Source organism: Anopheles ziemanni, chromosome 2 (assembly GCF_943734765.1).
Source record: "Anopheles ziemanni chromosome 2, idAnoZiCoDA_A2_x.2, whole genome shotgun sequence".
Taxonomy (NCBI): Eukaryota; Metazoa; Arthropoda; class Insecta; order Diptera; family Culicidae; genus Anopheles; species Anopheles ziemanni.
This window is the reverse complement of record NC_080705.1, coordinates 63322011-63334429: the sequence shown is the minus strand read 5'-3', so window position 1 is coordinate 63334429 and position 12419 is coordinate 63322011. Positions and strand designations below refer to the sequence as shown.

General features: G+C 49.9%; 1 protein-coding gene across 1 annotated transcript in view; it reads right to left on the bottom strand.

Moving 5' to 3' along the window:
- Positions 1–33: 33 nt before the first annotated feature.
- The window catches only part of LOC131294062 (polycomb group protein Psc), a 29349-nt gene continuing 16963 nt past the window's right edge, over positions 34–12419 (bottom strand). The window contains exons 3-6 of the mRNA XM_058322107.1: positions 8829–9029; positions 6200–6413; positions 2098–4691; positions 34–1998 (exon numbers count right to left, since the gene is read on the bottom strand). Coding sequence (XP_058178090.1) covers positions 219–1998; positions 2098–4691; positions 6200–6413; positions 8829–9029 — 4789 coding nt within the window. The 3' untranslated portion in view covers positions 34–218. The remainder of the gene's footprint in view (positions 1999–2097; positions 4692–6199; positions 6414–8828; positions 9030–12419) is intronic.

The window sequence follows — 12419 nt, the reverse complement described above, 5'->3', positions numbered from 1 at the left end:
GAACTAAACTTAACATTTTGTAGACGAAAAGGGGATTCAGTGAGTTTGTAAAAAGGAAATCCTTCGGAAGGCTGGACACAACACTCCCGAGCAATGTACGATCGCTATGGCTGTAGAGGTTTGTGTTTGTTGAAGGGCACACACGCAGCAGGAGGTGAGGCAACAGCTCCAGCGCGGTCTCATCAACAACAAACGCTCTACAGCTCGATCAGCATTACTCAGGAAGCGCCTCCTCCCGGCGATTTACCGGGAATGCCACCCATTCCAGCCGCGCGGGGCAGCGGTTTGGGTGATGCCGCCGCTCCAGCCGGACCAATGCCAATACCACCACCACCACCGTTCTTACCACTCGAAGGTCCCGAGGAGCCCGTTCCGGCACCGTTCGGACCCCGGATTGCCGTCACCGTGAGGCTGTTGAGGGGTAGCGAGGACGACTGCTTGGAGGAGACACGCTGGGCGGCGGTAATGGTGAGCGCATCCGAGCCCATTCCCATCCCGCCTGGTGGCCCACCACCCCCGATCGTGACCGGACAGGCGACCATACTCTGCGAGAGCTGTTGCTGCTGGCTAAGCTGCTGCAGGAAGTACGGATAGAAGTACGGGTTCTGCAGGAAGTTCTGTAGCTGCTGGTTGTAGTGCTGCTGCTGATGCTGCTGCTGTTGGTGTTGCTGCTGTTCCATCGGGGATGGTTGCGGGTGCAGGGTGATAAAGTCACTCATGTGGGAAGGCGGCATCAGCTTCGACTGTGCTGAAGACGATGCGGACGATGCAACGGAGGACGATGCAGAACCGGGTGAAGATCGGAGCGGCACCAGCATGGTGGAGTTGTTGGCCGGTGTGATCTTACGCCTCGGAAGCGTCGGCGAGTTCGTCAGGTAGGAGGGGTTGGTGGTGGTGGAATGCCGACGTAGCGGGGGGTTGGACGAAGCGTTCGCGTTCGACTTCATCTGGATGTCGAACATCGGGCCCATGCTGGCCATCGAGGGTAGGATGGAGGGAGGTGTTTTCGACTTTGGTTGCCCATTGATCATCATCGGTGAGGGAGAGGATGAGGAAGGGCTGCGCATCACTGGGGGGGAGATGGCCTTGCGCTGGAGGTTCGCGGGAACGGGCGGAGAAGACCCATTGGACTTGGGTGCAATGGGAATGTTGTTGTTGTTCTTCATCGGTGGCGGTGGCATCAACTTCGAGGAGGAGGACGAAGATCCGGATGGTGGTCGCTGAGAGTTGGCACCCGCGGACGCGTTGAAGCCCTTTACCAGCTGGTCCACGTCGAGGTAATTGTGAAGCTTCACCTTGCCATTCTCGAGCACAGTCGCGTTGGGATTCTTGTATTTTGATGGCGCACCAGCTGATGATGGCACTTTGGGGGTGCTGGGGCGTGGTGGAGGTGGCGAAGGCTTGCTACTGGAACCCTTCGAAGTCGGTGTTGCCGGAGGAGTCGTTTCTAATGTTGCTGTGCCTAGGGCAGGGCTGGATGACTTCGGAACCTTGCCTGGCTTCGAGGTAGCATTGATGGATTCCATGAACTTCTTCTGGAACGTATCAACCGGCGGGGGGAACGCAGGAGAAGCGGTTGCGGTGGTCGTGGAACTCGGTGCGGTGGTCACCGGGAGTACCTGAATCGCCGGAGTGCCGCCAGGAGGGGACAGCGAACTGGTCGGCGTCTTAAGTGCCGTCGGAGCCGGTGGTGACTTCCGGTCGGTCGATGTGACCGCCTCACCGATCGGGATCTCGGGTAACTTCACGATCTCGATGTAGTTGTTCGTTGGGTCATTCTCGCTCAGCTTACGGGCCGTCTGCCGCGCCACCTCGTCCTCCTCCGTGGCGAGCGTAATCGACAACGACGAGGGAATGTTGATTTTGTTCAACAGCGATTGAACTTTCGGTTGCTTCTCGGGCGGTTGCTCGATCGGGTTGGACTTGGTCGTCGTATCGGGGCTGATGGCAGACGCCGGCCGCTTACGATCGGCAGAAGAGGTAGTAGTGGTGGTGGAACTAGTCGATGGCATCTTCTTCGGGGCGGAAGGAAGCGCATCCTGCTGATGCGGCGGAGATGGAGAGGAAGTGGGAGAAGAACCGGCACCAGCCAGAGGCGTCGGAGGTGACGTCGAGCCCGGCTTGCGATCACTTATCATGTTCTGCATGTAGTTACTGAACGCGGTCGGGTTGGCGTACTTGAACTTGTTGGTGGAAATGTTGAGGTTAGGATTGTACCCGGGCGAATCGGGCGAGTAGCTCGGCGAGTTCGAGTATGACGGTATCGGGGTACGCGAACCGGCCGGTGCCGCCTTGCTGTTGAACATCGCGTAGTTAAGATAGTTCACGGGGCGTACCTTTACCCCGGCGCCGCCTGAAGCGGATGAAACCGGGGTTTTCGCCGAGGTTGACGACGTCGAAGAGGAGGTCGCTACGCTTGTTGAGATAGCAGAGGAGGACACCGGAGGTTGATGCTGCTGCTGTTTGGGTGCAGGTTTCGGCTTCGGAACAGCAAAGTTTCCACCATCTAACTTTGGCATCGAGTGAGCACTCGCGGGGGTTGATGCCGATGATGTTGGGAAGGACACTGCACTGGTACTGACGACAGGCGGAGTTGATGGTCCGTACACCTTAACGTTGTTCTTGAGATCTTCGGGGCGCAACTTGCTGATTTCGGTCGCGGGGCTTGCCGTCGGCGACGTTATGTTGAGCAACGGGTTGCTCTGGGCTCGCTTCAACTCGAGTGGCTTCTGGAACTTACCACCCGTGGCGCCACTCGCTACATTGTGTGTCGTCGCGTTGCCCATGGAACTACTGTTGTGCCCATGGGAGGTCGGAAGTTTCGTCGGAACCGTCGGTCTTCGGGCCGGCGCTTGTGCCAACGCTTGTGCAGCCTTCGGACCACCACCAGCACCATTCGCAACCTTCGAGGAAACCGGTGACACCGGCGTCTTCGAGGAAGGCAACTTACCGGACACTTCCGCTTTCTGGGGCAACGGTGCCGGAAGCACCTGCTGTGAGGGCTTAACGGCGGGAATGTTACTGATCGAAACGATCGGTGGTGGCGGAGGCGGAGGTGTTTTGAAGAGGAACGGTCTCGGGGAATCACATTTGGCACGGCCACCCTCGGACGGGGACTTCGGGGACTTGCCGAACGAAGAGTCCACCGACGGCGGGGAGAAGAAGTTTGACTTTGGTGTGTCTTTCTTTGCGGGGAGCGGTGGAGAGGACACTGGCTGTGGTGTGGCCGGCGGCGGTGCTTTGGGCTTGAGGAAAATCGGTGGCACGATGTGCTCCGACGGGGACTTGATGTTTTCGGCCACCTTCTTCTCGACCATCGCTTTAATTTCGTCGTCGGAGAGTTTCTGCTTCTTCGGACCGGAACGGAGCGAGCTGGAGTCTTTCGCTTTGCGCTTCAACGCACCGGTACCGTTGCTGGCCGCCGAAGGTTCCCGCGGTGGAGACGATGACTTTGTGCTGGGAGATCCATTGAGCGTGGGCAGGGCTTTGGGTTTCTTGAATTTGTCCGAATCGCTGCTTCCGGGCGATTTCGGTGGCGACGCAGAAGGCGAGCCGGCGGCAGGGAGGACGGCCTCTTTGTTCTTTGATTCGGGAGACGCCGAGGTCGCCGCCTTGATGGGTGCCAGCTGGAACGAGTTCAGGAACTGGGACTTCTCGTCCTCGAAGCGCTTCACCGGAGGCGAAGGTGGCGATGGCGGAAATGGCGGCGGAGAAGGAGTCTTCGATTGTTTGCTCTCCTTTGGGGTCATCTCGAACTTGAGCGTCGAGGTAGCCATGTCGGGGCTTCGCTGGTCGATCTTTAGCACGATAGGATGCTTGGGACCTTCCGTCGGGCTGGAGGAGCTGCTGTGGCTCTTCGGAGACTTAACCTTCGCCTTACCGGACGACGACGTCCCACTCGATTTCGACGAGTGTAGCTTCTTCGACTCGGACTGCGCGATGCCGGGACTCAGCTCGACCTTATACGGAGCCAGCTTCTTCTTCTTCGTGACGCTCGTCAACCCATGGTCCTTTATCTTCTCGATCCTCAGCTTCAGCTCGTCCATTTTCTCCTGGATCTTTTGCGTACGGGGTGTATCCAGCTTCTTCCGCTTCACCTTGTCCGGGCGGTCGGATTTGTGCACGCGTCCACCGGACGCTGGGCTCGAGGCTCTTCCGCTCGCCGATCCGGACACCGCCGGCGATGACTGCGACAGCGGCACGTCCGCCTGGGGACTCTGCAGGAAGCTGACATACTTGTTCTTGTTCAGCTCGATCTTCAGCTTGATCGATTCATTTTTGCGCGGCGTCGGCGTCGTCGGTGTCTGCTGCGACTCACCGCCGTTTGCCGAAACCGTCATCTTGCGGTTGCCGTTCACGTCCGGCGTGCCGGGCGTGGCTATCGTTGTCGGTCGGACCGCTAGCGCTCCACCATTTCCACCGGACGCTTCCGTCTGCTGACCGTCCGCCGCCGAAGAACCGTCCAGCGGACGGAGAGGTGCCAGATGCATGTTCTCTTTGTCGTCCTCTTCGCTGTCGTCCCGGGATCGCCGGGAATCGGCGGCCGGCTGCTGAGGCTGCTGTTGTTGACCCGGCTTGATGCTGCTGACAGTTGTGATGAGACTCGGCGAACGACGCAGTGGAATCTCCGGCAGCTCGAGCGGGTTCGTTTCCGTCGTACGAATACGATAGAAGTATTTCATTGGAGCATCCTATTTATGGTAAAAAAGAGAATAAAAAAGACCAAAACAAACATTATATTATGAAACAATCTGAATGTTGAAATATCAGTACAACATTCGTGCCAAGCATACAAAAAAAGCTGAACTTTAATAAGAACACCAAAAATAATGTGTTTAATGAACATAAAACAATGAGGAATGTTGTACATGGCATTAAATAATATAATTGCAATAAGAAACAAAACAAAAGTAATAACCCATAATAGGGCAATGGAGCGATCTTCCGATGTTTTAAAACAGATCTTTATCCAAACGGCAAGAGATGTTGTCTAAATGGCATCAAGTTTTGAAATAGCTTATCAGCTTCTGTCTTCAACGCATTTGATTGAATTTGTCTCTAACTCTTCATCTTTCGTCACTTGGCGACACATTAAAGTAAACATGGCAACTGCGGTTTCCTAGATGACATACTGTAAAAACAATAAACATGAATTCATGTATACCTTAAAAACTAAATGGTGTATATTGCCATAATTTTTTAATCGAATCGAGTACAGTTTTGTATGCGCAATTCTAAATCCGATAAACGCGGGGATATAAACTGATTGTCATAGCTGTTAAACGTCACTGGTTTTTTTGGTTTGCAAACGCTGCCGCATTTATTTTTAATTTTCGGCAGCACCAACTTTTAACATTGCTTTAAATTTAGTTAGCTTTCTGTTTTGTACACTGTTGTATAACATATTTTTCAATACAATCAATAATTTTCATATTTACAATCCTTCTAAATAATCTAATTTGAAGATGGCTACAAAATTTAAATCTGGAGACTAAACCAGACGAACGACGACAAAAGCTGATGAGCTAGAGACAGAAATTGATGCACTATTTCCATCATGAGTGGGTTAGAGGCAACGATAGGTAGAAACGACTGTAACATGAGCCAGCAGAACGTTAATGAAGTATAAAATATAACAATGAACTTAATTGCCATAGTTTTTAAAGTATGAAACTAATCAAGAGTCATAAATGATTCCAGAAAAAAACGAGAAACTTTGTACAATTGCAACGAAGCAATAAATATTAATTTGTAGAAACCCATTAATACTGTTTCACAATGTTATTATTTGCTTTTTCATTATAATTTGTTATTGAAACAATGTTCAACACAAGCAAATGAAAATGGATGAAGATAGATATCTTCCGCAGAATCCACAAACAGCCGAACCTCATAGAAGTGAGTAATTGCATACACGTGCCGTCAAAATCTTACGACGGCGGTTATGAAGCAAAAACTAATTAATATCCTGTAGCTTTAATAACCATCTCTCAACGGAACCACACCACGCTCGATCCGAGGGAGACGGACAATCTAACGAAAAGCTTTCCCCATTTTCCCAGGCTTATTTCTCGCCCAGACAAATCCCCATTTAAGCTACCGAGGGTTTCCACCATCTTGCTGATGGGGAGGCAGGCAACATATTGACGCTTAATTGAAGCCATCGGCGGCGACGGAGGCAACGGTGGGACACACTTACCCGCTTCCAGGTGTAGATGTACGCCACGTCCATCAGCGTGTAGTAGTCGGGCAGGACGATCGTCTTCACCTTGTACATAATCTCCACGCAGAACTGGCGCTCCGAGATGCCGTACTTGTTGACGAGGAACTTCTTCATCATCGCGATCGAGAAGCCGGCCGGGCAGAGCAGGTACCGGGCCCGCAGCAGCTCCTTGTTGTCTTCCGCCAGCTCACTAAGAGAGGAGACAAAGTAGGGAAGGAAAGTATTAGTGAAGAGAAAGGAAACCGAAACAAAACAATGAAACAGGAACGGAAAACCAGAAAATATAATTGTTCAATAAATAAATCTTTGCTTAGCGGTAAATTGATTGCTGGGGAATTTGAGACGATTTTGGGCACCGCCAGGAACTCCCCAAATAACAACAACTGCCTGCGTTTTAATGAAGATTGAAAGCCCACCAGCAGCCGATGGGAAAATGTGAGAGAACACACACACACGCATAAACGGGGCAAAAAGAAATACAAGAATTCCACCTTTTGCTTCCGACCGCATCTGATCCGAGAAAGCCGGCGGCCGAAAGATTACACACCGTCACACAAACAGTCACTAATGACAGACCAGGAAAGCGACCGACACAAAACCCGGTAGCCACAATTTTCAATTCCCGCCCCGTGGAACAGGAAAATGCGAGCCAGCTCCCGCGTTAAGAAGCCGTTTTGGGAGCGAGAAAGAAAACTTAACGGAAGGGAAGGCATCTTGGGAAGAACGGAAGAAGTTGGCTGACGCTATAAATTATCGTTGGCAATAATTTTCGCGTTTTCCAGACACTTGGGAGGAAAGTCCTCCCTCCACGTTCCCCGGGGGTTCTCCTCCCCCCGAGACGAAGAGAAGCGAACCAATTCGCACGTAGTAAAGTGATTCCGGCAGTTTCTCCAATGGCAAAGCGGCAGGATTTTCCTTCAGCCGGATGTGTTTAGGTTGCTTGCTGGCTGGTTGGCTGGGCTGTCGTGAGACATACGAGAGAGATTTTCCCAGGCGCGGATGAACGGTGGTGGTGGTGGTGGTGGTGGGGTGCTCTAATAGTTATTGTCGATCCGAAATAACCGAAATGCTATTCTATTGCGCACCACCAACACGCTCACTCGGACGATGGGGGAAGGAAAGCGACGGCAAAGGGAGCGGAGGGTGATTCATTGGTATTTACCGAACGTGAAGAGGAAACTCAAATTAAGGAAAATACCGTGTTGAAGACACGTCCTTGTGTCTGCGGCGCTGGTTTGGGAAAGCCGGAAGAACCCGACGCCGTAGCACCGTGAAGAAGCTAACGAGCACAAAAGCAAAGACATTTGGACTCGTTTGTGTCTGTGTGTCTGCGTGTCTGTGTGCCCTGGTGTCTGCGTGTGAGTGTGTGTTTTGATCCCTTCAAAGACGTTTATCGGGTGTATTGTCCTTCGTCGTGATGGCCTTTCGCTTTCCCTCTTCCATATCCCTCCCGTTTTCTCAAGTATCGAAATTTAACACGCAAAAGGAAAAAATATCCTTAACGACACTTTCTCAATACTTTTGGCAATTGGGAAAAAAAATGAAAAGTTTTCACGAAAAACCTTTCTTTTCCTTCGTTTCCCAATCATCATCATCGCGGAAAAGCGCCCAATGTACGATTTCCAAATAATCAAAACTGGTCCTCGCCTTGGTTTCGGACCTGAACACCGATGCTTCCTTCCCATATCCCCATCGTCGGGGGTTTCGGTTCCAAATTCTGTTTGTTCTGGCCCGGAAGCCAAAGGAATCTCATGAATTATTCGACAGTTTTATCGCTCCTGTGGTTCCACTCTTCCGCTACATCGTCGTTGTCATCGTCGTCGTCATCGTCGTCGTCGCCACGGAATGGAAGGAAGAAATTAAATAAACAATTATCCGCCGAAATCCCGAACACCCTCCGCCGGGACCGGGGGGACAAGTGACGATGTGGGGACGGGGAAAAGGGCGTAATATCATTTTCATCTGATTAGCAAGCGTGATCCTTGCGCGTTCGGTCGGTGGATGATGATGCCGCCTTTGACACACGTTTGTCTCATCGAGGAGGGTTTTTTTTTGGACAACACCAACACCAAAGCGAATTAAGGAAGTGTAGTCTGTGATTTCTAGATTTGTAGCAATAATAAATATCGCACGAAATCGGCGTTTTGTACGAGTTTTGATTAGATGTATCGATTCGTCTTCGAGGAGTTACAAAGACGTTTCCGTTTCTATTCACTTCCTCACTAATACTTGATGCCATTAATTATAATGAGAGGCTCGGAGGAATCGCTTGGTAAGTAAAATCCCCTCCGGTGTAACAGTAAACTCGCCTCTCTCCTCCCCAGGGGGAAATAAATTTCACCGCGGAAATAAATTAAACCATGAGCAAGATCACAATCGTCTTTATCCAATCATTAGTCAGCGCTTCTTCCCGATTGTCGAACTTGCTTGCTTGGTCGCCCTCTCGCGGGGACAGGAAACAAACATTAATGAGATGAAAATGGATACCTAAGGGATACCCCGCCCACGGCAGGGGAGGCGTGGGGGACGCAACTCGGTTGGAAAAACAGCCCAAAGCGGCCCTCTCTCGTCACTAAGGACGGATATGTGGATCGGAGGTACTAACCTTTCCGCGTACTCGAGCGAAAGCGATATCATCTCGTTCGGGCTGAAGATAAGATGCTCGGTGTCTTCGCCACGCTGGGCCGGGGTCGCGAGGGCGGCCGATGCCGGGTGGTCCCGGTAGAAGTCCCGCCGGCGGCGCAGCTCGTTCTCGTACAGCTCCGGAACCAATTTGAACACGATCGACTGCAGGGGAACGTCCGGTCTGGAGGGTGAGGGAGGGAGAGAAGAAAAAAATAATGTGTTAAAAATAGAGAATAAGCCGAAGGGAGAACGAGAGATGTATAAGCATGGAGCAAAGCGCGGAAAAGCTAATGTTGCCTGAAGCGAGGGGAGGTTCAATCTCCGCCGATGAAGACGACGACGACATCACCGCACATACACACATCGATAGACGCCTCTGCCGATGATGGTGACGATGACTCTTCGTATGTTTTCCCACCCTAAAAAAAAAAAAGAAAGAAAAACTCCCAACCCCTTCACTCGCGTCAGAAAAGTGCACAATCTCGGAGCCAAACGGAACGGAACAGATTTATCCGACCGAAAACTCCTGAGCTTTCGGGATGTAGAGCTGATGCGGCATCCCCCACCACATCGGGTGACTTCTTTTCGGGGGGCGGATAGAAGCCACCGTAAAGCCGGGGAGTCGTTGGGAGAGGCGACGAAATTAAGAAGTTTTCCCCCTCATACCAGGCACCGTTTTATTCCTTTTATCACCATCGGAAAAGAGTGCAGTAGAGGCGGCAGACAACTCTCTCGACACTAGGCAGCACCCGTTTGGAGGCAAGAACTTGGAAGCGGTAGTAAGTAAGCCTTTCACCGCAGAAGCCAAGGCTGGAGTGCGGTGGAGCCGAAAGTGCGGAAGCGAAGATCTAAAGAGAACGAGACGAGCCAAAACCCAAGGAAACTAATTACAGTGTGGAATAATGAGACTGCGGGGAATATTAAAACCCATCCAAACTCGTCCAATTTTCCTCTCGCACTCTCTCACTCTCTCCCTTCCTTGCCCTTCTTGGGGATAGACAAAAAAATGTTGGTTTTCGGATGGTAAACGTTCTTTTGGTAGCCGAAAATTGCACCACATTAAAACAGACCTCATAAAACACGGGTTTCATGTCTTGTTGCAAAGTTTTTGACAAATTAAATATCGCACCTCGAAGTGCGAGTGCCCATATTTTTCCTGTTTTTCCCAACCCATCCACCAATCTCACGGAGAAGAGCTTCGTAAAGACATTTTTCTATTTGTTTTTTGGTAAGGATTGAAGAAGTCCTATTCTTTTTGGATAATAAGGACACTTCATAGGGAACGGGAACAATGTAGACAAAGAACCACTGTTCCATATACAAAAGAAAGACAAGAGTGTAACAGTACAAATGAAGAGAAAACATAAGAATGAACTTAAAGAAAAATCAAACGTAAAACAAAATTAAGTTAAGAACGTTACATACCAACAGAACATATTCAATTGTAGGAATATGTTCTGTTAAAATGTAATTTCTTGTAACTTTATGTTACGTGAAACCGTGGTGTACCAAAATTAATTACAATTTCATACAATTTTCATATACAAGGCTCGATGGATCCCTGCGGCGCCTTATTTATGCCTTTGGCCGTTCCTTCCGTTGGGCTCATCATTAGCGATCCTTGCAATCTAACTCCGGATTAATTAATTATTAAATAATTGCCGCCTGTCGCTTTCGTCAACAAACTACCTCTCGATCATGTACTAGAAAAACTTGGTTTACAAAGTTCAATAGATTACAGAGGTAGGAATAAGAAACTAATGCGAAACCATATAAAATACAGTCAAAACTAAGATAGATAACATATATTTAAAAAAAATATAAAGTGTTTATACAACACAAACAAGAGAACTAGGATGAGACAGGATATTATTACAAAACAACGATTCAATTCAAAACGCAGTCAAAACTTTGTTGGACAAAAGAAAACAAAACTAGTTCGCTAAAAAAAACCAAAACAAAATAAAAGGCAGCTGATCGAAGATATTCGATAATCCGCACTAACCTCACGGCAATCGCAATCATTCATTGGAATATTGAATTAAAAATATGATTGCACGTGGGGACACTACACCAAGCGAAACGAATCCAATTCGTGACGGTTGGACAGGACTAACAGAAGAAAAGAAAAAACTGAACTTCCTAGCAGAACAACCTAAACGAGCCTACACGCATCTCGTAACGTCAGGAGTCGAAAAACAAAAAGTCAACCACGCGAGGAACCCAACCGCGTGTGTCAGATAAGACCGTAAATCAAAAAGACCACTAAAACTACGCATACAAATACAACCTTTGACACCGGCCTGGAAACGGGAAACGCGTAGCAGCAGGACAATGGGACCGGGGACACAACTCGCGTCCGTTTCCTACTTTTGTACGTGTACCGTACACACGTGGATGTGGTGAGTGCGCGTGGGGGTTTGCTGTTTGCGTCCTCGTTCGTGTTCAATTAAAAATTCATCCACGCAACACAAACACCCACACATGGGTGCCAGGCGGGTTCGGTTGTTGATACGTGGGCGAAACTCATCCATCATCAGTCTTCGCGAACGCTAACGAAATGGGGTGAGGGTCCTCCTTTTCCGTTTGTGTTCTTCTCGGTTGGAGTGTTTTTTTTTCTTTCCCCTCATGCCCATCACTCGGAGTCGGGAAAGCGGAGCAAGGCTTTTCCATCATTGTCATTACGATGGCCGCAACAACGGACAAACAACCAACGCAGACACATGCGCCCGGTAGGGTCCCGGATAGTTGGCTTAACAAGCGAAGTTATCCTTACTGCTGCCTTCCACCTTTGTTCCTTCGGAAAATGAACGTTACATTTCCCGGGTTCGATTCTGCCCATACGCGGAAATTGCTTAAGGATACATTTCCACGGATATCGTAGATAAGTGGCAGAGTTTCTGGCGACCTCGGCAACCGGTTGTTTGTGACCTGCAACCTAATCCCGTTCGCGGGTTTTTTTTATTCCTTGTTTTAACTGATCATCTGCGCTTAGACTCCTTCCAGTAACGATCCTTTTTTTTTGCACTGTTTTGTTACCATCACATGGCGAAATGGACTTTCCACGCGAATTTTCCATCGTGTTCGTGCCATCCGTTAGCACCGCCATGACAAGCAACGCTGACAACGGTGTTGCGAGAACTAGACAACACCATTGTATTTCAGAAAACTCACCTTCTCACCCACCCCACCCCCGCGCTTGAGGGACTACCGCGTTTTGTGAGTCGCTTTTCCTTTTTGTTAATTGTTAGTTCCCCAGACAATATTGGCCCATCGGACGCGAATAGCCATGTTCTAGGGACAAATCGTTCGGGGGAAAATGGGGAAATTTTCGGGGTTTGGAAAGTCGGACCACCATCCGAGTCACATCCAATTATGATCGTGTTCCGCGGCGTAACCATTTTTTCACTCTCGATGTACCCTTATCCATCTTGTCTCCCGTCGGATGAAAGGACAGGACACTACCGACGGCCATCGTAATCCTTTCCGCGGGATAGAACTCCCAGACGGGGAAGGGAAGGGAAACACAGGGAAAAGAAAAAGTCCCCCCCGAAAGAAGGGGGAAAAAATC